General features: G+C 38.8%; 1 protein-coding gene across 1 annotated transcript; it reads right to left on the reverse strand.

The window, feature by feature from the left end:
• On the reverse strand, positions 1 to 26,243 carry lmx1al (LIM homeobox transcription factor 1, alpha-like). The gene is made up of 9 exons (XM_057346680.1): positions 26,029 to 26,243; positions 24,218 to 24,303; positions 23,768 to 23,951; positions 12,013 to 12,245; positions 11,047 to 11,210; positions 10,885 to 10,962; positions 10,552 to 10,669; positions 2,578 to 2,733; positions 1 to 2,496 (listed from the first exon to the last, which is right to left on the reverse strand). The coding sequence occupies exons 1-9, from the start codon at positions 26,070 to 26,072 to the stop codon at positions 2,339 to 2,341; spliced, it is 1,221 nt and encodes a 406-aa protein (XP_057202663.1). The 5' UTR covers positions 26,073 to 26,243; the 3' UTR covers positions 1 to 2,338.
• Positions 26,244 to 26,497: the final 254 nt, after the last annotated feature.

Raw genomic sequence — 26,497 nt, forward strand, 5'->3', positions numbered from 1 at the left:
TACTACGTGTGAGCCACAAATCAAACAGTCAGGTTTGTGTCAATGTTTTCAATGACGAGTTATATTGGAAAACCGAGAACACCATACACTAAAACACATTCACTGAGAGGTAAAAGAAAGATAACAGTGTGCTGTAAGATATATCGTTCATCTATCCATCCACAGCTGTCATCAATGCAGTCCCTTTGAGAAATATTACCACACTCTACTATGAAATAATCCAGTATCACAAAATAGTTCATGAATACTCGAGTAGTCAGCTGCACACGTGATTTAACAGCATGTCATGTCCAGTGTACTTAAAACAACCACATTTCAGTTTGTTGAGAATAACCATTAAGCATCCGGTTCTACGTGTGCTGTACATTGTTTGGTATCTTCAGTATAAATAATACATATCACATATACATTTTGTCATGCTGCAACATAAATATTCCAATGCCAGAGTTCTGCCAAAAAAATATAGTGAACAATAACCGCAAGTAAAAAGAGTCAATGTAAGTAACTACACGTATAACAATAGTGGTCATTGCAACAACAGTCATGTGACACATTTAGTATATTACAATAAAGCACAATTAGCAACACTTGTCACGTCCTCTGTAACATTTAGGGCGTATTGTTAATACTTTGTGCTATTTCCTTGCCAGTACTAAAGAGATAACACTATCAACCCTGTGACGGTATAAGGCTTAGTAACCCTGTAACATCAGTAACCCTGATTATTTCCTCACCTCAGACCTCTTCATTCTGTTTAAAATATAAAAGCAAAACCGATGTCCTATATTATACCTGATACCTAACTATCTAAAACATCTTTACAGTTGATATCGTTCAACTTAAAGCGACACTGCTGTAAAAAATACAAGGCCCTTTTTGATTTTAACATTACAATTCATATTTTATCAATGTAAAAATGACTTTCACTCTACCCTGTGTCCAAATAGTATACTGTTTGATATATTTCAGATCTACCTGAGATCTAATTCAATTCATTTCTTATTCTCAATATTCAACTATATTGATCTCATTTGTTATATGATATTAATATGACATTGATTTATTTGTCAAATCAAGTTGAGTTTTTCATGTTATTGAGTATAGGGTGGGATGTCTTGTGTTGTGCTGTTGCCTTGAGTTATTGTGGTATGTGTTCCTCCTGTGTGCCATGAACCCTAGTGCTGGGTTGTTTCAACACATGGTTGGGTCAGATATGGACATTTCTAGGTTAATTGAAAACCAACCAAAGTGGGTTTGTTCATATTTATCCAACCATGGGTGGAAACAACCCAATAAAGCAGGACTCACATATTTTACTGTCTACTTTGCCTTATATTTGTTTATTGAGTGATGTATATATTTATTTTTATATAACATCTTTTTTTCTATTGCATTTCTAATGCACAGTCAGCGTGACGTTTAAAATGAATACTCCAAAATACTAGACGGGAAAATGCCACTTAGAGTAAAATGTGACTTAAAGGGACAATTCACCCAAAAATGATCATATACTCACTTTCATGTCATTCAAAATCTGTATGACTTTCTTTTGCAGAACACAAAAGAAGATATTTTGAAGAAGCCTGGTAACCAAATAACATGGGACTCCATTGACTTCCATTGTATGGATACGAGATATTTCTCAAAATATCGTCTCTTGTTTTCCGTGGTAAAAAAAGAGTCACAAACACGTTTAGAATGACATGAGGGTGAATGAATGATGACAGAATTTCTTTTTTTGGGCGAACTGTCTCTTTAATGCATAACATTTCTCATTCACGCCATCAGACGCAGGTGTTTGTTTCATTGAATGAATAAGGTTACAGGTACATCCAATGAAAGAAATGATGGCACTGACTTAGTCAACGTATTCAGTGAACAGAAACATGAAATATCGATATACTTTTGACTTGACATTTAGCTTGATAGACGTTTTGGTTTGTACTGTTGAATAGAAGCTGATTCCTATCCAAGACGTAAGAGATTCTTGTTTGCTGCGCAGTGAAGGTGAGATAACACTAAATCTATCAACAGCTGACTGATGTAGTATGCTTATGACTGTCAGAAAAAGGTGTACATTAGTGTTTGTGTAACATACCCATAATAGACAACATCGTCTTTCCAGCGAAACATCAAATTCTTATAATCTTTACATCTAATCAAAGCTGTGTCATTTCAAGTGTTTTCATGCCCTCTCTCAGATCTTTATTGGGACGGCTAAAATGGGATTCTCGTGGTTGTGTGATGAAATTTGGCTCCATTGAGGCTCGATCTGTTTGTTGCTCTCTGCAGTGGCAATGTAGCTGCTCAGGTTGGTGTAACCAGGGTCTCCGAGGGGTCACGAGGTAAAGTAGGAGTTTTGCATTGAGTAGAGGCGGTCGATGGGATTTCCTATTCGCCCTGCCAGAACTCCAGCTTCAGCAGTCGACAGAAGACAATCACCAAGATGACTGAGGCTTCCGTCGCTGTCCAAGTCATGAAACACAGTCTCCGAGTCTGAAAAGTCAACGTTTGCTTATAAACAAAGACCATGCTTTAAAATACAGCAACAATGTTCATAAAGACCTCATGCATTACCGTAAGAGTGCATGTGCTCGGGTCCGAGCTGTGGCGGTGTGAGCCCGTGTCGGAACTGCTCGCCTCCGTATACGTTCGGATCCAAAGCCAAGAGTTGCTGGCGTGGAAGAGAGGAAAACGAGAGGAGTCCGTCCAGACCGTGACTGCTGGAGCCATCTGTGGAGAGACGGCCTAAGGTTCACACCTTCAGTCAAGATACTTCGCACGGATGTATGGAAAGCCGTTTGGGTCATATTTCGCCATCAACCAAACGGCTGGTGTTCAGAAAACGGGGGTTTTACGGCGTTTAAGACATAAAGATGCCGCAAAGTACAGCGTTTTGTAGCGCATGCACCGTAAATTACACCGTTTTCGACGTAGAAACAGCGTTAATAACGGCGTTTTAAATGCAATGCGAAACGCTGTTCATTTCGCAGTTTGGCCTTCCATAGGGCTTCCGTGTAACAAAGACGCCATAAAAAGCGGCGTTTTCTATAATAGAGGGTATGGACGTGTCGTCACTTTACCACGTGAACACCACGTGAGCACGCCGGAGCGTGCATGCCCTCCTGGGTGGCAAAACACTCAGCAAAATGACTGCTTACAATATGCAATTCCGCGCAACATTTCAGTGTCCAGGAACACTTGATTCCTATGTAAGTCGTAGAGAAGTCGTAAGGATCACCGTCGAGTCCAGCTGCTTGTAATTTTAGCAAATAATTGCGTGTTTTAGTCCCGGTTTCTTTGTTTCTCCTATTCACCAAAGCCAATTTGCTGAATTTTGCCACCATACAACTGATTAAATTAGTATGTTTTTATTGATTAAAAAGGATTTCCCACACGAACGCGTTTGTTTTTCTATTTACATACAGACTGTACATGCTGCATGCATTCAGTATAAAATGCTATAAGCTTTTGACGATCAAAAATCTAAAAATGATGGAGACATAAAAACAATAAGGGAAATGCTGACAAAAAAGCTATTGTTGCGTTATTATTATATAGATGTTTTTAGATGACAAAAACTGTATTTTTAAATGAAAAATGTTTTTATATTTTATTTATTTGGTAAATACAGAACAACAAGCAGCAAAGATGTAATTAGAACTAAACGTTTTTCCCTTCACGATAAAAGGATAGCCTATACCCTGGGGTCCCTCAGGGATCGGTGCTTGGACCGCTGCTTTTTTCCATCTACACGACATCCTTGGGACCCATCATACAGGCACACGGCTTCTCGTATCACTGTTATGCTGACGACACCCAGATCTACATCTCGTTTCACCCAGACGATACCACTGTAGCAGCTCACATTACAGCCTGCCTAGAAGACATCTCGGCTTGGATGAAAGAGCATCACCTCCAGCTGAACCCTGCCAAGACAGGACTACTCGTGATTCCGGCACACCCCACGGTGCAACACGATCTCACCATCCTACTTGGCAATACCACAATCACTCCTTCCAAAACAGCCAGGAACCTCGGAGTCATATTTGATGAAAAGCTGTCCTTCAATGATCACATTGCAAAGACAACGCTGTCATGCCGATATGCCTTATTCAACATTAGAAAGGTTAGACCCTATCTCACTGAGCATGCGGCACAACTCCTTGTCCAGGCCCTGGTAATCTCAAGGTTGGACTACTGCAATTCTCTCCTTGCTGGTCTTCCTGCAAAGGCTATCAAACCACTCCAGCTGGTCCAGAAGACAGCAGCATGCCTCATCTTCCAACAGCCCAAAAGGGCTCATGTGACACCCCTTTTTATCTCTTTCCACTGGCTACCGGTTGAAGCCCGTATCAGATTCAAGTCACTAATGCTTGCCTACAGGACTATCACTGGATCTGCACCGGCATACTTTCACACCCTCCTACACTCCTACACCCCATCAAGATCCCTGCGTTCATCAAACCAGCGGCGTCTTGTATTGCCTTCTCATAAGGGCAGTAAATCGCTTTCCCGCTCATTCTCCTTCACAACTCCTTCCTGGGAGTTCAGTGAAACTGAAGACCGGAGTAATGATGCTGAAAATTCAGCTTTTAATAATTGATAAAATGTTAACATTTTAAAAAGTCACACACTCTAATATTTCTTTGGACTGCCTTCAGCTTTGATTATGGCACGTATTCGCCGTGGCATCATTTAGATAAGCATCTGCAATGTATTCCCGCCAACATTTATTCCTGTCCAGAGTTGCATTCATTTTTCGCCAAGATCTTGTATTGATGATGGGAGAGTCGGACCGCTGCGCAAAGTCTTCTCCAGCACATTCCAAAAATTCTCAATGGGGTTAAGGTGTGGACTCTGTGGTGGCCAATCCATGTGTGAAAATGATGTCTCTTTCTCCCTGAACCACTCTTTCACAATTTGAGCCCAATGAATCCTGGCATTGTCATCTTGGAATATGCCTGTGCCATAACCTGGTCATTCAGTATATTCAGGTAACTTCACATTCACATATTAATAATATATCACACTCAAAAGTAATTTACAGAACTTCATTGTGAAGAATATAACTATCATTTTATGATCCCACTGGATCTTGCCACAACATCGTGTTGGACAGCTAAAGAAAACTTAACATTAAAACTCAAGAGTCAAGAGCCAAACACTGATCACAATAATGGTGATTTGTTGAAATTTCAACATTTTTTCAATATTAATTGCAGGTGCAAAAGTGATATTGATTCAATGTAATTAACATTGATAAATCAACTATTTTTTAACATTGATTCAATGGTTGCTTGCTGTCTGGGTGTGAAAGGGTACAATATTTTTACCTTTGAGGGTACTGCCCCAGTGACAAGCCATTGCACCCCTAAAGGTACAAATTTTGCACATTTTTTCTGACAGTGTAGTCAGCTGACCTCATTCTTTGGGCACATAACGTTGCTGAACCTAGAACTCCAATCCAATGGGAGGCTCTTACCTATTTGCTGAGTTAAATCCAGTCCGGGCAGTGCATTTACATAGATAACAGCGGTTTCGATTGTAATAATAATATTTGTCATTACGCAGGTTTATACGAGTTAAGACTTTCAGTAAAGATGTAAAGACTTGTCAATGAATATTTTGAGGCTCAACTGTTGATATGAGATGTTTTGAAGAGAGGATCTCTCAGATTCGGATGTGTGTGTGTTTACTCCACTTTTGATTCAAGAACAAAGCAAACTTGTTTAATAATAAATTCATGCCTCTAAGCTTGTGTCTGATGTTCTGTGTGGTGCTGCGACAACCAAATATATAAAGCTAAACTTCCTTGTCTTGTAATTGTCTGTTAAGGGCACTAATAACAACAACAATAATAGTAATATTACATTCAAACAGCGATTTATTTAATTGCCTTATATTTAAATAAATATAGGCAATGCAAGTTTATAGCACATTTCAAAAAGGAGGAGGAGCACGTTTCTCCGCAGCCGGCCTCAACAGACTGAGAAACAAACTTTCATTTCGATGTGATTTATTTTACTCGACAAAGCACGTATTTTTCTATAAAGAAACCCAGCCCTATGTGGATGGAGCGTATTATTATAACCTAAATATCCAGTGCTTTTGTGTTGCATATACCCAGGGCCGGATTAACCATATGGGCAACTGGGCAATTGCCCAGGGGCCCACGACCTCTAAAGGGCCCAGGGCGGTGACGCCAATCAACGTGCACTGAGCCGGTCGCGTGACGGCAAGCTCCGCTACACAACACAACTCAAAAAATGCAAACATGGAGAAGCTAAGTGGGAGCGCTAAACGGAAATTAAAAAAGGAGAAGGATATCAGGAATGCAGAAAATTTAAAATATATACCGAAAATAGGGAATTTCTTCACGCTAGTAAACGTTAGCAACTGTTCTGCTAAGGCAGCATCCGTCAACGAGGACAGCTCAGCTAGCCAGGACATTTCTTCACTGCCGGCGCTAGCTAATGTTCACAGCCCCGAGAGAGAAGAGCCCCCGGCAGCATCTTCAACCGACGGCCCGGATTCTGCTGCGAGTGCGACCGTTGAGGGAAGCGGTGATGGTCGAGTCTCACCGCCATCTGAGCCGCTCGTCGAGTCTGCGAGCAGCCCCTGTACCTCAACGCCTCTACTCCCTGTGGATCCTGCACTGTGGGGGCCTGTTACAGAGCCGCTCCGTGAAGAGGCGATCTTCCGAGGGCCTGCAGCTTTCCAGAACCGGTCTGCCAAGTGTCTTGCTTCGGTGAGGGAGTCCGGACTTGGGAGTAGGACACGCTCCCTCACCAACGATCTGCTTCATTGACAGATTATGTAGCATTTCTTTTTGTCTTGTCTAATTGAGAGAAATTGACAGATTTCCAAATGTTTATCTTGCACTAAAANCGCTGCATAGAAACCATTTTCTACTTTTGGACCTTTTTATAAATGTAGTGGAGTAAAAAGTATGATATTTGTCTTTCAAATGTAGTGAAGTTAAAGTACAAGTACTCAGAAAAAATAATACTCAAGTAAAGTACAGATACTCAGAAAGTGTACTTAAGTACAGTACTCAGGTAAATTTACTTCGTTACTGTCCACCTCTGGTCGCTAATAGGCTACCTACATGGTGACATCACCACAGGAAAGATCCAACCACCCTGCCACATAAGGAAACAGCTTAACGTGGCGTAACGTACCTAAACAACGATCAAGGAAAACCAAATTTATGTCAAACCTTCCTTGTACTAAACACTTGCTGCTGTCAAAAGAACGACCTCTTGGTCGGCAACCAACGGCAACGCCAATTAGCCTACTGACGCAATAGCCACGCGAGCATTCGTGCCACAAGAACGCGCTGTATCATCTCATTTATATTTCTGTCCCTTTTTATCAGAGCTTTTAGAAACATTTGTGCTGTTTTGTTCTAGTTTGCTCCACTGGCTATTCAGCTCGGTGTAACAACACTGAAGCCAGGAGTTAGCAACTTTATTGCCTTTCAGCCTCATTTCTTAATATTGGTTTCAGACAGGGCATAAAGAGTAGGCTACGCCACTTTTCAACACAATGCACGGTGGCTTTTGAAGTATTAATTACAACTAAAATGACAGAAATTTGTCTAAGTCACGTTAAGATGTTTTCTCTTATAATGGACTTCTATGGTGAGACGCTTAACGTGATATTCACTCTATCCGCGGACCAAGAGCTCGTTCTTTTGACAGCAGCATGTGTTTATTAGAAGTAAAATTTGACAGAAACTTGGTTTTCCTTTATCGCTGTTTAGGTACGTTAAGCGTGTCACGTTAAGCGTTTTAGAATGTCCCACTAAAGGTCGACAGGATTAACAAAAACACCTATGTTTGCTCCAAGGTAAGAGCACGCTAATGATAGCTAGCTAGCTAACTCAGCACATCATTGCTTGGAAATAATGACGGTTCTTTGTTCATAATGCATATATTTGAACGTAAAATAAGATGATTAAAGGCAAGACGGAAATGTGTTTGTGTTGTTGATGATGTATGGCTCAGCTCAGCATCTCTGGCTCTTGCCAGGTCCAAGGCGTAGATTAGACCCACGACGTGTGAGCAGTAGCCTGGCGCGCTACTAAAATATAAGAATTTTAGAGAATGTTATCATTCATAGGCTTTAGCTTGAATTTTGATTAAATTATTTTCTAATCGGTTGCATATTATGTCGTGGATATATCCCTCGAATGCACACTGCAGTCCCTTTTGTCTTGCTCTCTCAGATATTTCACATGTTCGCCAAAATTTACTAATTATCTCCTTGGGAATGTTTGACACCGGTGCATATACATGCTGTAATACACTTGCCAGGCGTGAAAGCTTGACAGGCGTAGCAACAGTAACTAAGGAGGGCGGGGCTTAGCGAAGGGTCAATTGGCTTTTATTTTTGTTTGACAATTTGTATGTAGCTTAAAGCGCCGTGTCCACCGAGGCGTTTACGCCTGCAGCCGACGTGTTTTTTCAATTGTTTCCTATGGAAACGCCGCGCTTTTAAAAAAAGCCATCAGCTGACGTTTTTTTTCTGCGCTCTGCGCTCTGCGCTGGTGCTATGCATTTTTTTCACGCTCAGCGCCGGCGTTCGACCGATCGCCCTGAGTTGAAAAATGCTCAACTTTGGGCAGAACGCTGCGCCTTCAGCGGGCGTTTTCAGCCGAGCTCCTGCCGTTTTCAGCCGCGTAAATGCGCCTCGGAGGACACAGCCCCTAAGATGGCTATGCGTAGGCTATAGGCTATCCTTTTATTTGTGAAGGGAAAAACGTTTCGTTCTAATTGCACCTTTACTGCTTGTTGTTCTGTATTCAACAATAAATAAATTATAAAAGCAGGCCTATAATTTCTTTTAAAAATGCCGTTTTTGTCGTATAATATAATAATAACGCAACAATAGCTTTTTTTGTCAGCATTTCCCTTATTGTTTTTATGTCTCCATCATTTTTAGATTTTTGATCGTCAAAAGCTTATAGCGTTTCATACTGAATGCATGCAGCATGTACAGTCTGTATGTAAATAGAAAAATAAAGGCGTTCGTATGGGAAATCCTTTTTAATCAATAAAACCATACTCGCAACAGCCACTGTACAGTAAGCAGGCTTAGCCCAGCTGTTACATGCATTAAAGGGGTCATATGACACGGCTAAAACGAATATTATCGTTTGTTTGAGATGTAATGCAATGTGTACACACGATTTAAGGTTCAAAAATGCTGTATTTTTCACATACCGTACATGATTTATTTTACCTTTATTTAACCAGGAAGAGACTCATTGAGATTAAAATCTCTTTTTCAAGAGTGTCCTGAATTGTATGTCCTCTTTGCCCCGCCTCTCTGACACGTACAGATTTTTTACAAAGCTCATGGCTCTGAAAAGCAGGTGTGCTATGATTAGCCAGTTAACCAGTGCATAGTGATTGGTCGAATACTGCAAGCCTGTGAGGGAAATGTAACGCCTCTTACCATATTTGGAACATCAGGTTCTAAAGCAATTGTGCTGACAGGTACACTCACCTTACTTGCGTATACATTTGGGCGGTCTTAGTCAAATCATACCACGAACTGACGTAGATTTGTGGGGGTGTGGTTACACGAGGCATTTCAGGCAGGTCTGGGTGAGCATTCGCTTTTAGATAGAATGCATCTTTTGTTCCCACACTTTAATTTTTGCAATTTTACGTTTCTAATACATGCATGGGCAACTTATAACACACCAAAGACACAGAAAAACACGTATTCGCGCCATATGACCCCTTTAAGACCTTACACCGGTTGGCTTGGTAATAAGCTTTTCATTTAATTAGTTGTCAGCAACAGGGTAGGGTTCTAACATTTAAAAATATGACCCAATAAAACAATTCAAAAGGAACGAAGAATATGGTCGGACCGCGGAGCCAAACTCTTTTCGTTAAAAGCAGTACTGTGCTGCTGCTGCTGCCGCACACGCAGATCACTACGCTACCGAGGCTGACACCTACCTGTAGGAAGTCAATGCATTTTACAATCATGAACGCACACAGAGTCATGAACGTACACATTCTAAAAAATATGCAGTTTGTGCACATATGATAAAAGAAAAGAGGATAAACGTGCCCAATGGAAAAATATCACATAATGAAAGTCTAAACAGTATTCGCAATAAAGTTAAAAACAGGGAATGTTACTGACATTTTACTACACAGGTCTTTCTGTTCATTGGAGGGGCTGGACTGTGTTGAAAAGGCTGATTTTAATATTATAGAAAATGCCGCTTTTTACGGCGTCTTTGTTACATGGAAGCGCCGCCGTTAACGGCGTACTATGGAAGGCCAAACGCTGAAATGAACGGCTTTTCGCATTGCATTTAAAACGCCATTATTAACGCCGTTTCTACTGCGAAAATGGCGTAATTTACGGCGCATGCGCTACAAAACGCCTTACTTTGCAGCGTCTTTATGTCTTAAATGCCGTAAAACCCCCGTTTATTGAACACCAGGCGTTTGGTTGATGGCAAAATATGACCCAAACGGCTTTCCATACGGATGTGTTGCCGATCCGGCCGTGTCTTACCCTCGCTGTCGTCGTTACTCTGGCGCCCCCCTCTGCTCGGCCCCCTCCTGCCCCCGCCTATCTGCTCCTGTTCCTGCTGCTGCTGTTGCTGCTGCTGTCTGCGAGCGATCTTCTTCATCTAAACACACAACAAACATGAAGTCATCCCTCCCTTGCATGTCACATGACATCACATTTTCTGAATAACTTGACTCTTTATGCTGTGGAAAACAAAAGAAGATATTTTGAGAAATGTCTTTGTGTTCATACAATGGAAGTCAATTATATTTTATTGTTTCAGACTGAAGATAAATGTTAAATAATCGTTGTGAATAAGATATGACGACAGTCTACCTTTGCTCTTTGATTTTGGAACCACACCTGCACGACTCTCACCGTCAGTCCAGTCTCAGCTGCAAGGGTTTCTCTCACCTATAGTGTAGCGACAGAAGATATATGAGATGTTCATGTGCTGTCAGAACACACTACGCACACGAATGGCCTGTGACTGCTTACCTTTCGGCAGGGTTTGGAAGACACCTCAAAGGAGGCTTTGAAGGCCCGGCGCTGTTGTGTGGTCAAGATGGTACGTGGTCTCTTTGATCTCTTGTGCTCTTTCCCATCATCCCCGGCTTTTCCTCCGACGGACACGCCACCTCCCTCCTCATCTTCACTCTTTACTGCACGGGGAAGATAAACATTAGGATTTGAACAGTGGATTAAAGGTGAAGTGTGTTATTTTTTTGACATCGAAAGTACTACAAATATTGCACAAAAACTGAGGAGCTAAAATAAAGCTAATAGAGCTGCCATTGCCAGAATTATACCATTTGGCAGGCAAAAAACATCTTTCTCCATTGATTGTCATTTAAAAGTTGCCAGTTTTCTGACCAAATCAGTGTTGTTGCAAGCATACATATCATGTTCTATTTAATTTGATCATAAATTCTGTGTGTTTCGTTTTCTAGAATAGTAGTTATGTTAATAGTTGGCTCAATGGGCAATGATGACTTTAGACTTTTATTTTGGAAAGTCAACAAATTTTTCCTTCCTGTCTTAAAGGGATGGTTCACACAAAAAAGAACCCGTATGACTTCTGCAGAACACAAAATATAGGACACAAAACCTTTCTCAAAATATCTTCTTTTGTGTTCCATAGAAAAGAAAATCATATAGAGTTTTAAACAACAGTTTGAATAAATGATGACAGAATTTTTATTTTTGGGAGAGCTATCCATTTAAAAATGTTCACTCAAATGTTGTCATGACTTTGAAACCAACATGACAGCATTTTAATATACCATTTTTTGTTTGTGTTCAGCTTAAGAAATGAAGTCACATACATCTGGCATGAGGGTGAGTAAATTTTTGTGTGAACTGCTCCTTTAAACCGACATAGACAAAAGTATTTTTAACATCAAACGAATAATGGTTAAATGCTCAGGATCATTGATATGGTGAAGTTATAGAGGTCATTTGTACCAGACTCAGTAGGGGCCGGGCTGATGGCAGCCAGCATCTCTCTCTCTTTCTCATAGTCTCCGCGGCAGAGCAGCTGTCCCTCCTTCAGCACAAACTCATCACCTCTCTGCAGCCGGCGCTCACACTCACAGCAGCTGAAACAGCCCAGGTGATACACCTGTCCCATCACACGCATGATGAGCTCCGAGCGCCCGATCGCCTGCAGACACGCACTGCATTTCCTCACAAACAACCTGAGACACATGGACATGTTAGTGAACACTTTGTCCTTATGCAATGTTTCGTGGGTAACACTGGGTGGCAATATTTGACAACACACTAGCATCACGAGAGCCCATCTGATTGAGAAGAAAACAGTGAAATGTGAAGAATAAGATTTTATTTATACTCTCATGCATTAGACACTTACAGTAAATTACAGTGCATGACTCTTTTTTTTCCTGTGGAACACAAAAGAAGATATTTTGAGAAATGTTTTAGTGGTTTTGTGTCCATACAATGGATGTCAAATAGGGCCGATGTCGTTTGTTTGCCAACATTCTTCAAAATATCTTCTTTTGTGTTCTGCAGGAGAAAGTCATACAGGTTTGAAATGACATTTGATGAACAGTAAATGATGAACAAATTTTCATTTTTAAGTGAACTGTCCCTTTAAGAAGGTAATTTACCTCTTACTCTCATTAAACCTTGTTATCCTCTACAACGCTCACTCAGCAACATCACAATTCTTTTTTTAAGCCACCACACTTTCACTCTTAAATCCCCACCAAACCCCCTATTTTTCCTCCTCTCTTCCCTCCTACCCGGCTCATATTTTCTGCCAGAATTCCCCGTCCTCCCTCCCTCTCTCCAAGCCTCCCTCCCCAGCTCCGTGAAACTAATAAAGACAGGATTAATTAGATTGTTGTTTAAACAGTGCGATGCCCAGACAGACGCTGTAAACTCATAACCAGGGATTGAGGATAGCATGGGGTTAATCTCTCCTCTTTCTTTTTCACACACTCAAATAAACATGCCATACTCGCACGCACGCACACACATGACACGTTCGCGAGAACACATATACTGCCAAGCACATGTACTCTCATAAATAGTGACAGGCAGCCGCAGATGTACCTGTAGACGATCATATGGTGGTGATGGGAGTCCAAATGTGTGCACATTTTATTAACCCAAAGCAACAGTCACGAGAGGGGAAAACATTGTCAAGCACCTGAACTGGACACACACCCAAAAAAACGAAAATGTGAAGCGGTGCTTGCATGTGGAATCACTCTTAAAAAGTCTCTGATATAAAGTCACTCTAAAAAAGTCTCCATGATATTTTATTCGCTGACTTTGGCCGATATATTTGAATATATGGATATTGGATATTTTGCTCCTCATGTTTGCAATCAATCTCTGCATAATTGATGTTCAAAGCATGGGTTAATAGTTATGGGTAAACCTTTTAACCCTTTGTATAATCAGATAGTAATGCTTGCCTTAGCAAACAAGACAAAGCAGACAGAAGGGAGCTGTCACTTTAAAAAGATGTTTTCTTTTAGGAACAGATTAAATGCACATTTGATAGATAGCATAAACTTTAAGGATGCAGAAGTTGAATCTGTGTGTGTTTGTAGTGTGTGTGTGTTATGGAACCCTGACTGCGTGTGGTAAAGGTGTCGTATCTGAAATCTGCTGAAGTGAGAGACAGCCAGGTCCACATTACAGCCTCTAATCTGCACGGATGTGATGATCCTGTCCGAAACGCAGCTGCTACGGTTAATCTGTCTCAATCTATTTGCCAAAAATGCCAAATTACCCAAATCACCACCTACTAAACTCACATCCAAGAATTTCAAGACCAGAAACCCTCAACGCAATCCATAAAGCAACTGCAGGAGAGATGCTCATCAAAAATGTATCAGGTCATATTTCTCCCTAAGCAAATAAATACAAAAGCGTTTTGCTTAAAAGAATTAAACCTGTTTTTGAGATTTTGATTTACTGTGACATTACTGTCACGACAACTATGGCAAAAATTTTGCATGTGATTTTTAAATGTATGTTTATTTTTTCAAATGTAATATTTTTATTATATTTTAAAATATATTTAATTGATCAAATTATTGTTTTTCTTTTTTTACAGTTCTGACAGAAAACTCAAAAGTAAAATGTAATTGTACAGTTTTTTTTACAAATCTTTAAAATACAGTAAAAACCGTCAAATTACAGAAAAGACTGCAAATTTACAAAACAGGAAAAACATGTAATTATACAGGAAAGAACTGTTAATTTACAGTATATTTCTGTCGCCCCAGCTGGCAGAAAATTTTTTCAATGTATGAATTTGTGATAGTGATGGCAGGTGCTTTAATTGTCATGTAAATAATCTCACAATGTAAAACTCATTATAAGGCATTTTCTTTATGGAAAAAAACTTTTTTTTGTAGTTTTGATGTGAAATGAGACCTAAAAAGGTTTTTTATGAGATTCAGCTTTACACTCTATGAGAATGTCAAAATAAAAACAAAGAAAGAATCATTGCAAATAAACACAAAACAATTGAGGGTGGCCAAGGTAAGAACCAATTTGCAAATTTTCACATGCACAGATATAAAACTAAAGGCAACCTGTGATTATTACCTTAGAAACAGCGTGACCGCCCTGAATAAAGAGAACAGAAGGAAATCATGCAGTGTATACTTAAGCTTTGGTATCAATATCAATATTCAATAAAGTTTTCCATGAATCTGTAAAATCATCATGTGGGTGCTGAATCCATGCATGAACACATACTTTTACATAATCAAACACTTTCTGTCATACTTACACAGTTGATCTCTGAGTCTCTGGTGCATCTTTGTATATGTTGGGAAGCAGTATGTAAATCACATGGACATATAATTGCAAGGGTTGATGCTATGTGTGTGTGTGTGCGCGCGCATATGAGACAGAGAGAGAGAGAGATAGCGAGCAAGAGAGCGGATATTGCTGTGAGGGAAGGTGGCTCAGAGCCAGGGATTCGTAATCACATCATCTTCTTTTATTAAATCTCACTGCACTGCTTCTGCGTTATTAAAATCTCCCAGCATTCCCCACAACCCGCTCCTGCCGCCCTCCCTCCCTCCCGACACGCACGCACGCCAATATTCACCACGGTGAAATATGAGAAAACCAACAGGTAGCTGATAAAAATGTACATCAGACCACTCATACGCATAAGCGTAAGCACAGGTGAGCAGCTAATGTACTGACACATATTGTGCTATAGCCCGCGTATCATAACCACACATTAGCCAAGCGATTGTAACACTCTCGCTTTTTCACTGAATTACAGACTGTAGTGTGCAAATCACTGAACGTATACAGCTAATTATTACTGACTGGATTCAGACTTTTATTTTGTAATTATGCATTGAAACAGATCATGAGTGTCATAATGCAAGAACAAAAAGAAGGCTCTGAAACTCTTGTAATTGTTATCTCTCTCAGTTGGATTCTAAAGGCTGTCATTTGTCTGCATATGTCGCATCTATCAATGTTTTTGTGTTTCTATCAAAGATTGTGTGTTAAATGTTTCAATATTAAACGTATGGCCTATTTATAAAGTAAATACTGTAGGGCTATTTCTTATTGCACCTGTATTCCATCACAGAGACTAACAGAGAATGATCTGACTACACACATTTCATGCACAATGATACAATCTCAAATGTTCCCTTTGAATCATATTCACTTTGTGATTTAAACACTTCTTAAAGGGACAGTTCACCCAAAAATGAAAATTCTGTCATCATTTACTCTCCCTCAAGTTGTTCCAAACCTGTATACATTTCTTTGTTCTGATGAACACACAAAAAGATATTTAGAAAAATGTTAGCAACTGATATTTCTGGTACGTCATTGACTACCATAGTAGAAAAAAACAATTGGATCATTTTTTTTGCTTCTGTTGCACACGAAATTAGATATTTTTCTTTGTGTTAATCAGAACAGGGGGGGGTGGTGTTTGGCGGGAGTAAAGGACAAAGAGCTATGGATGTACAGAGATGATTGGCATATATCCACCTTTCTTATCTCTGTACATTGTACGTGGAATTAAAAAAAAAAAAATACTGCTATCAGTTAAATTTAGTTTCAGTTTTGTTTTATTTTGTGCTTTCTATTTTGGCCAATGGAACAAACTCAAAATACAAGTGCATAGAGGCAGAGAGAAGAAGTGATGATAGTCCACACAAAAATGAAAATTCTTTCATCATTTATTTACTCTCTCGTCATTTCAAACCTGTATGACTATCTTTCTTCTGCAGAACACAAAATAAGATATTTTGAAGAATGTAAGTAACCAAACAATGTTGACTTTGATTGACTTGTATGAACACAAAACCACTGACACATTTCTCAAAATATCTTTTTGGTGTTCCACAGAAGAAAGAGTCATATACAGGTTTTGAACCACATGAGGGTGCATAAATGATGAAAGAATTTTCATTTTTGGATGAACTATCCCTTTAAGGCAAAAGGTTAAATAGGCGAAATATCACCAGCTACTATGTTGGAGTGTCAACCAGATATTGACACAAAATTTTATATGATTTTATCATATGTGAAATATAAAAAAAATCACTAATCACAGTTATTAATATCATTGTTTTTGTCAGTACCAGTAGGGCCTATACTGTGACAAGCCTATGGTCAGGTAACCTAAATATTCTTCATGTGGTAACATTTTATATAAACATCTTTTTATTCAGGTTAAAACAATTGATTCAACCCTGACTAGGTTATGTGAAATACATTTTTAGGAGTCAGATCAGGTAGAAATGGCTTTTTTAAGGTTTCACTTTAGCATCGCATATGTTATATTGTTCTTCAAAGCATTCTTAGTATTTGTAGTTCTCTAGTCAAAGTGCCACTTGTTAACAGATGAAACATTTGGAAACATCAATTCTGACAGCTAGTATGAAGTAACCTCTGACCTGCCTCCTATGATATGATACAAAACAACAGCTCATACCGAGTAATCCCCAAAAGATCACACAATGAATATGCAGTACGCCACCACGAATATCATCACGACTTATTGTAATATATTCACTGATTGACAGCATGAGCCGTCCATACGTTACTATCACACCGTTTTCTGCGTGTGTGTAGGATACTCAAGGGTGTACAGACCGACAGAATCGATGTGTTGAGTTGTGTGAGATGCGAGTGAGTGCGTGTATGTGTGTGTTTGGATAAAATAGCTAATCCCCAGGCCACCAGAACGCAATATCCTGTCAGCCAGATTCTCATTTCCTGTCTCTCTGTGGCAGAGCGAAAAGAAGACCTCGGGAAGGGGGGGAGCGGGGGGATTGGTTGCCCCAGAAACAGAAGATACGGCGGTCCTGTTTGAGAATATCTATGGCATTATTCCTATCTCTCCCCCCCACTCTCATTTTTTGTCGTTCTTCTTTTATTATCTCAGATTTAATAAAGCCAAGGCGAGCAGCTTGTTCTGCCATGAAACATTTATTAGCCGTCTGTAATGAAATTGTTGTGCGAGAGGCGAGATGATGGAGACTCATCACACATTATGCAAAAACAGTGGCAATATCACAGGAGGAGACACCTCGAGCTCATCTCTCCTCTTCCTCTGTCATCTTCCTCTATACACCTCTGTCACCTCCACGACCTCCTGACATCATCTGAGCTCTCCTTCACGCTTAACTACTTCTCTCTTTCCCTGGACGTCTGAAGCTCAGGGGGTTATGGGAACTTCGGGTATAAAAAAACAACACAAAGATTTCCACTAAAGCATTTTTAAAGGGATAGTTCACTCCAAAATTCTGTCATCATTTACTCAACCTCATGTCATTTCAAACCTGTTTGCAGAACACAAAGAAGAAATTTGGTAACTGAACAAAGTCGGTACCCATTGACTTCTATTGTATAAACACAAAACCAATGGAAGTCAATAGGGACCGCTGTTGTTCGGCTACCAACGTTCTTCAAAATATCGTCTTTTGTGTTCTGCAGATGAAAGTAAGTCATACAGGTTTGAAATGACATGAGTGTGAGTACTTTTCATTTTTGGGTGAACTATCCATGGTGTTGCTTAATATCTCTGGTCTTTATAATATTCAGGTCTCTATGACTCTATTACAAAGTCTATTGGATTTTTTAACCTGATTTAACATCCATCAATTGAAAATGTTAAGTCCGATTGCTTTGAAATGTATTAGATCTCAACAAGCAACAATGTATAATGTAGGCTATTATACTCACTTCCCATAGCATAAATGGCATGGACCCGTTTAATTTGTACTGAGAGGAAAAATAAATTGCTCAGAAGTTGCTCTTTAATAGCTCAGGAGATTTTATGGATCTCTCAGTTACATTTCATTTAAATATCATGCACTCTTAAAATTAAGGTGCTACATAAGGTTCCTCACAGCGATGGCATAGAAGAACCATTTTTGGTTCCCCAAAGAACCATTTACTCAAAGGGTCTCTTAATAACTTATAAGAACCTTTTGTGAAACAGAAATGTTAAAGGTTCTTTATGGAACCATTCATCCTAAAACGGTTCTTAATCTATGGCATCATGAAGCACCTTTTTAAGAGTGCGTTTGTCCTAAAATTTCTTAGGAAAAATAAAACTCAAACAATGGTTAAAATACATTAAGAGTATGGAGCTGTAAAAAAAGTCGTCTGTAGAGGTAAAATAATCTGGATTTGGGTACACTCTTAAAAATAAAGGTGCTTAAAAGGTTCTTCACAGCGATGCCAGAAGAACCATTTTTGGTTCCACAAAGAAGCATTCATTCAAAGGTTCTTTAAAGAACCATCTCTTTCTTACTTTTTTATCATCTGGAGAACCTTTTTTCACCACAAAGAACTCTTTTTGAAACAGAAAGGTTCATCAGATGTTAAAGGTTCTTTATGGATCCAACGGGTTCTTCTATGGCATCAAAGAACCTTTTGAAGCACCTTTTTTTTTAAGAGTGTACAATTATTGAGAAATGTTTGAGTTCCTATTGAGATCTTCAATAATGTTGACTTTTGATTGCCTGACTGAGCTCAGTTTGTGACATTGTTGAGATCTTCACTGAAACTCCAGTGGAGACTGTGAGATTTCTGGGTCTTTCTCAGAAGAAATATCTAAATAAGAAGTATGCAGAAGAGCAAAAATGTATTAATTAATCTCATTGACGTCTTGGAGAAATAATAGAGATAACAGAGATCATCAGAATTTTCTTTTTCATGGGTTGTTTAAGGTTGTGAAAAATAATATTAAAGGGAAATTTACAATAAAAAAAATCTATCATCATTTACTGTGACAATAAAAATGGCATGAATACTTTGTGACCTTCATGCTTTAATGCAAATATCACAAAAATATATTTTTAAGAAGCCCGTTCTATACAATGAAAGTGAGTATATCAGACACAATCGTTCTGCCTAAATCTTCTTTCGTGTTCCACAGACGAGATGATTTTTGTGCGACTGTCCCTTCAGCTAGTTCAATATAGCTCAATTTCAGCTTATTGACTCTGTAGCAAATGAAAGCAACGGCAACATCCCACAACAAAGCCCATGTGTCATATTTCTCTCTGACAGTACAACAACTCTCTAACCACAACACAGCTTGTAGTCATGTCTAGGAACATAATTAGCAGCATTCCCAATCAACACCCCCCTCCCTCTCCTACAGACACGCAGACAGTGAGCAGCCACATGATGAAGTGAAAATGTGGGATAAATGGAGAGATAAACTGATTGGTGTCACCACGGCTATAAATCTCAACAAGTAGGAAATGAAGTTTGGAACAGAAATATTATTAGAAATCAGACAGTGATGGACGACGTAAAGGAGAGGCTCACAAAGAGAGAGAGAGAGAGAGAGAGAGAGAGAGAGAGAGAGAGAGAGAGAGAGAGTGCAAAAGAAAGAAGAACAATTCGGCTGCTCTTTTATAGCTTGTGAGATTTAGCGAGACTTCTCAGTTGTGTTTCGTTTAAATATGAACTTTGTCTCAGATGTGTCTCATAAGATTCCTTTTTGAGAAATAAAAATAGAGATTAATGAGATATTTGCAAGATATACATCTATAACTAGTAGATGCCATGAATGTCTGAGCTCATGACTTAGAATTTTGACTGCAGACTTCAGTTTACAGTTTGCGACAGCTCTTCTTAAACTCTTGCTTGTCTTTTTACACAAAAGACTAAAGCAAAAATCTTAATTTACTCACCATTTAAATCTTTTCCTTTGCATGACTTTACACAGAGGATGCCGATTTCATCTGATTCTGTTTTCCACCCGCAGAGTTATCTATTAAACATGGGCCATCTAAATATCCTCTTGTCGGTCTCAGCTCATCTTTTGTGGAGGAAGTAGGGTCTTGGGGTAGAGGAGGGGGCTGATAGGCCTCCGAGACCCTCGCTGGTGTAATTTTCTGCCAGGGATGCAGGCACCGTACCCTGGGGCTGAGAGATGTTATTGGTCTGGGACTGGTTTCAGTAGAGGTGCATGGTTGTCTACTGGCTGTGTGGTGACAGAGTCAGCCGGAAAGATGACAGCGACGAGTATTTTACCATTTTAAGCTTGCTGGTAAGTACATTTGATGAATAAAGGTTTTTGATTTAGGTTTTAAAAATGTGGGAGGGTGTTGTGTAAATGATCTAAAAATTTATAGTCAGTGAAAGTCAGATATTTAATGGCAAGAATGTGAAGGACTGAAGGAGGAACAGATGCAGTGTGAAGGTAGGAATGGAAGGGTTTTCTTTAGAAATTTTAACAAAATTATTACACACTATAAGTGAAAATGTGAAGTTTTTAAAATGTAAAAAATTACAAACATGCCAGTTACTTTCCTAATACACATTTCTAGTTTTATTTTATACAATCCATAAGTGCACTGTTATTTCAAGTTAAACACAGTTTGTTATATTCGTAGATGTCTATGAGATGTAACGCTAGTCTTCTTTTATAATCAAATACAATTTTTGATGTAATCTCCTCTTTGACATTGAACTTCAGAATGTTACAATTCAGGTTACAAATGCAGTTTTACACTGAAAGCTACACTCTTAAAAATAAAGGTGCTTAAAAGGTTCTTAACAGTGATGCCATAAAAGAACCATTTTTGGTTCCACAAAGAACCTTAAAGTCCCAGTGAAATTAAAAATTACAATGCCTACTTTTTCATGAAATATTGCAGCGTTTATTTTAAATAGTTTATCAATGTGACAAGCGGGACGAGTGCCGTGGGGGAACGTCTCGCATCTCTCACGGAGGAGCCCCGGAAGCATGAAAGGAGGAGCGACAGCAGTGAAGGACGAGAGAAAAATTTCTAAAAAGAGACCGTCTACCAAAAATGAAAATCCTGTCATTATTTATTCTTTCCAGACCTTTATGTTTTTTTTCTGTAGATCATAAATGCAGATATTAGACAGGACGAACACTAATGTTTCATAAAATGAAAATGAAGCATAGACTAGATCCAAAAATGTACATTGCTTCCTCTTTTTCCTTTATTTGGGAAATTTCTCTCGTCCTTCACTGCTGTCGCTCCTCCTTTTATGCTTCCGGAGCTCCTCCGTGAGAGATGCGAGACCGGTGCAACGCGCAGCTGACCGGCCTCGCGTCGTTCCCCCACGGCCCTCGTCCCGCTCTGCTTGTCACAATCAATGTGGGTCATTCACTTTTTAAAAATCATGTCGCCTCATAATCTTCAGTTAAAATCTGAAAATACACTTCCATCCTGTTCTGACTATCTATCTTAAATTATGTATGTTAGATGGCTTGGGCGGAGCATCCGTTAACTCCTCCCCTTCAACTGTCAGTCTGCTGCCAGTTAAATGCAATGGCTGTTTTTCATACATCCAATCCAATCGCAGAGAAAGACGAAAGCCACGCCCACTATTTTTCACATTCAAAATTCCATTTCACTCGGAAATGCGTCAAAATACGGAAAAGTAAAACTGACCGCAGCTTCCGGTTCGCGGGGACTTTAAAGAACCATCTCTTTCTTACTTTTTTATAATCTGAAGTGAAACTAAAAGGTTCTTCAGATGTTAAAGGTTCTTTATGAAACGAAAAGGTTCTTCTATGGGATCGAAGAACCTTTTGAAGCACCTTTTTTTAAGAGCGTATGCGTGACCTTTAGGAATGACTTTTGTCAACGTAAATGAGATTGATTCCTAAACACAATTTTTGACAGAATATGTTAATGGAGATGTTACCAGAAAAATGTCTCAATCTAGTTTAGTCAAATACTTTTCCCCCAAGTTCCACCTTTTGCGCTATCAAAGATTCCTTGGCACCCCAGAAATGGAGCACACCTGCTGTAGATAGAGGAGGGGTAAATGGTCAGGAGTGGTGGGTGTTGATGGACATACAGCAGAAGACACAAGGAGACATTGTTGCCGTTTCATTCAAGGTCACCAGCACAAGACTGTGCCAAGTCTCCTCCACAAATACACATCATACCATAGAGTGCAGACTCAGTATTAACACATTATATCTGCAAAGAAACATTTGCAAAAACAAAAACGGTCAAGTAATTAAATATATTGAAATGAACATTTATTGATTTTAACAACATGCTCAGGAATAGTGAGCAGCATCTCCTTTGTTTTTTTTTTCACTGTGCCATGATCTCAAAGGAATCACCTCATTTGTAACAGTTCATAATCTTTAGCTTTATGATGACATCATTTTTGCAAGTCCTTATGTAAAACTACTGCCAAATCAATGGTCTGATATTTCTGGTTACATTTGATTTATGTGTTTTTATCATTAGAAAAAGATAATTTAATGTTGACACCCCTGTCTCCAGATCGCTGCTCATTAGAACTCTCTGTGATTTATCTTTCCAGGCAGGACAATCATTTCTAACTTAGGTCTTTTTTTCTAATTTAAATACTTCCACCTGACTTCGCTTTCCTCTTTTATTTTGTGTTACCGTTCTTACTTGTCAGTTACAGCAGGAGCATCCACACTGCTTGACACTCCTCACAACAGTGATAACAGCTCACAAAAGCGTCCTTCAACTGTCTGCACACCCTATGATATCACTGGAGAGTTATGGATGCCAGGAATCTCCCTATATGACCAAAACTGACCCACTGAATCACTAGTGAACCCACAGCAAAAGTTTATTGCACGTACATCTTATGATCCAGTTCATCTTTTACTACTCCCTCCGACCATCAAAATAAAAAGAGACCGAAAATCCTGTCAACATTTATTCTTTCCAGACCTTTATGTTTTTTTTCTGTAGATCACAAACGCAGATATTAGACAGGACGAACACTAATGTTTCAGAAAATGAAAATGAACCATAGACTAGATCCAAAAATGTGCATTGCTTGTACGAAGCTTGTTTGGGTTTAGGAGACTTGAAATACTGTATGGCACACATGTATGTTAATGGTGCTTTGTCTTTTCTGAAGTTCGACAGTCACCATTCATCCTCATATGAAAAACAGCAGTGCCAACTCCACATAGATTTTAAATAAATGGTGAAAGTGATTTTCGTGTTTGGGTGAACACTTCCTCTTTTTCCTTTATTTAGGAAATTTCTATCAGGATTTTTTAAACGGAAATTTCTTACACTGGTGATGAACATCAACAAAATGACCACAAAAATAATATAATTTAGGCCTATATGAAAATAATGCACTGTACTTTCTGTTGACGTATAAAGAGAATCGGATGTGACATATCAGGACTTTGATTCAAAAGAAAGTGTATACAGACATGCGCATGAAAGTGTCTTACTTTTCATAATCGTGCTTGCAGTACAGCAGACGGTCCCGACAGTAGCAGGTTCCGCTCAGCGCGCTGCGACACACCGCGCACTTGACGCAAGTCTCGTGCCAGGACAGTTCGTTCACGCGCAGAAGGAAGCGGTCTGCAATCGGAGACTCGCACCCTGCGCACACCTCACCTCCTCCCACGTGCTCTGAAGGGAGAAGAAAAGAGCAGGTGTCAGCTGAGAAACCTTTCATGCTGCCATATCACACTGAGGGACTCGAATTAGATAAATATTTACAATGGAAAACAATGTTTAGTAAATTAATGAACATATTTAGCCTAAATAAAAACAATAGTTTGAGCCTATATGTCAGTTTTTGTATATAGAAATCGATGCAGTTACACGAAGAATTTAACACGTTTGTTCTTTAATTATGTTTTTTTTACAAACCAATAAATCTCACGGTCTCTTACCGTACGGTGTGGCGGAGGGGGCCTGCTGAAGACATGATTGATTTTCCTCTGTTTTCATTCCGTTCCTCCCTTCTTTGGAGTGCTGACTGTATAAAAAGCATCAAATAAAAACTACACTTTACAGAAAGTAACGCAAAAGTCGGATGAAACGCAAGCCTTTACCTACACATTCATTTCATTATAAACTATTATTATTATATATTTCTTATATTTAAAATACATACTGTGAGTTGATGAAGATATTTAAATAGTTTTATCATAGCTCATCGACATCTACGAGCCAAGGTGGAAAACGTCAAGTCCCGTGCGGCCCGCGCTCATCTGTTTCTTTTTTGTTTTTGCATCTCCTTGAATTTGTTTATTTATATAGCAGGACAATTTGGTCCATTTATTTGGTCACACCATTGTACTTTATTTAATATGTCTAATAAAGTTTCGACATTTTCACTATTGCGCTCAAAGCTGCATGGTCTTCATTACGAAAGCTCGTCTTCACCTGATACAGTCTACAGACGCCCGTAACAAGGCGTACGGCTTTCTGTGACCTTTTGATAAAACATTAGCCAGTAAATAAATAAAATAATAAATAAATAAAATTAATTATTAGCTAAAATAAAATGATTACTAGTCCCAGTTGATCAGATTTTAATGAACCTTTTTTATAGGCTATTTTTTAATTAAAGGTGTATGCTTGAATAATAAACATAATGAGGTTTGAATGTATTAAAAATGTGTGTGATCAGTGCATTGATCATTGTACGTTTAGAACAGCACTCAAATATATTTGTTTTACAGACGCTTTGTTGAAAGTAGGCTATAATACAAGTGTAGTTATAAGTTAGTTTATTTTACATACACTGATTTGAAAATATATTATTATTCCTGGATATTATTTATATTAATACAATTAGTAGAATCACTATATCTTTTTTATAAAAAAAAATTCGGCTGCTATTATAATTTTTGTATTATAATTGTATTATTACATTAATAATATTATGCCTATTCTGTCTTTCCTTATAAATAATATGATGAGATTTGTTCTTCATATAACAGGACGGGCACTAACGCTGTCACTGTGGCGAATATATGAAAAATGATTTTACCTAAATAGTGCGAGAAATAATTCTGTTTCGATTTTTCATGTTTTAATACTCAATGCTAAATTCACGTATAATTAATAGTTAATAGTTGACGGGAATAAGGCAGATTTTTTACAATGTTGTCCATTAAATCTAAATGTAAGCTGTTTAAACAATAAACCAAACATACTTTTGCAATGCTACAAGGAAACTCTCCGTAATAACGAAGTATGGCAATACAAATACAAAAGTATTTAGTTTGCACCTTCACGTTGCAGACCTTACTAAAATAATAATATATAATTCAAGTTTAAGTTCTTTTCTTTTAATTAAACGTTGACTTTTGAAATATTAGTCTGTATTTTGCAAAATGCTTTGTGTTGATGCTGAATATTGTTGTAGGCTATGTAAATATTTACACGAGTTTCTTCTATCTTAATCTGTTATTATTATCCCGATTTATTTTATTAAATACAGGTGCTGTGTATCGAGCATTTGTAAGGTAGCTGTAAATATAAATATGGTTGACCGCTGCTCAGTCAAAAACGGTGCATTTTTGTAAAGTGTTATAATTTTTTTTATTAAAGTACAAAGTGCGAAACAATTCAGCAACTATAAAATGTGCAAAGTAAAATACATAGACAATGTCACGTTTTCTCACATGTGTTGAGTGAAAGCAGGTGATGCTCAGACTATACCTGCGCGTGCCCTCCGCATCCTCACACTTACCTTGTGCTGAAACACACTCCTCCTGAGACTTCTGTTGGTAACATCAAAATACCTTTGAAGAAAAAGACGGGCAAGAATGCTCCAAAACCTAAACTTCAGAAATATATTCCAAAATGCCGCGGTGGCCCAAACGCATAGCGGGACTGTGTGGTGATTTCCAGCAGGCGCGAGCTTTTATCGTTGAGTGAAGGTTCGCGGTTGCGCGCACTGCACACAATATGACTGCTAGAGGAGGAGATGAGGGAGGGGAGAAAGAAGAAAACGACGAGCATTTACAAACTAAATATGGCCTATTGTATCAAAGCTCTCTCTCTCTCTCTCTCTCTCTCTCTCTCTCTCTCTCTCTCTCATCCATCCTATTTTAAGGAAACAGTTGATAGACTCTTATTTTAGGTAACCACATTGCAAGATTCCTTAAATCACAGATAATACAAATATTGCGTTAATAATGAAACCTATCATTTTTTTA

The sequence above is a fragment of the Triplophysa rosa genome, linkage group LG11 (genome assembly GCF_024868665.1).
Source record: "Triplophysa rosa linkage group LG11, Trosa_1v2, whole genome shotgun sequence".
In the NCBI taxonomy this organism is placed as follows: Eukaryota; Metazoa; Chordata; class Actinopteri; order Cypriniformes; family Nemacheilidae; genus Triplophysa; species Triplophysa rosa.

Coding starts and splice junctions, on each gene's coding strand:
- lmx1al (XM_057346680.1), bottom strand. CDS start 26,072: ATGTTACCAACAGAAGTCTCAGGAGGAGTGTGTTTCAGCACAAG. Junction 12,246..23,767: donor TGCAAGCACGATTATGAAAA/GTAAGACACTTT, acceptor CATGTGTCTCAG/GTTGTTTGTGAGGAAATGCA. Junction 10,963..11,046: donor CTTCCAAACCCTGCCGAAAG/GTAAGCAGTCAC, acceptor GCTACACTATAG/GTGAGAGAAACCCTTGCAGC.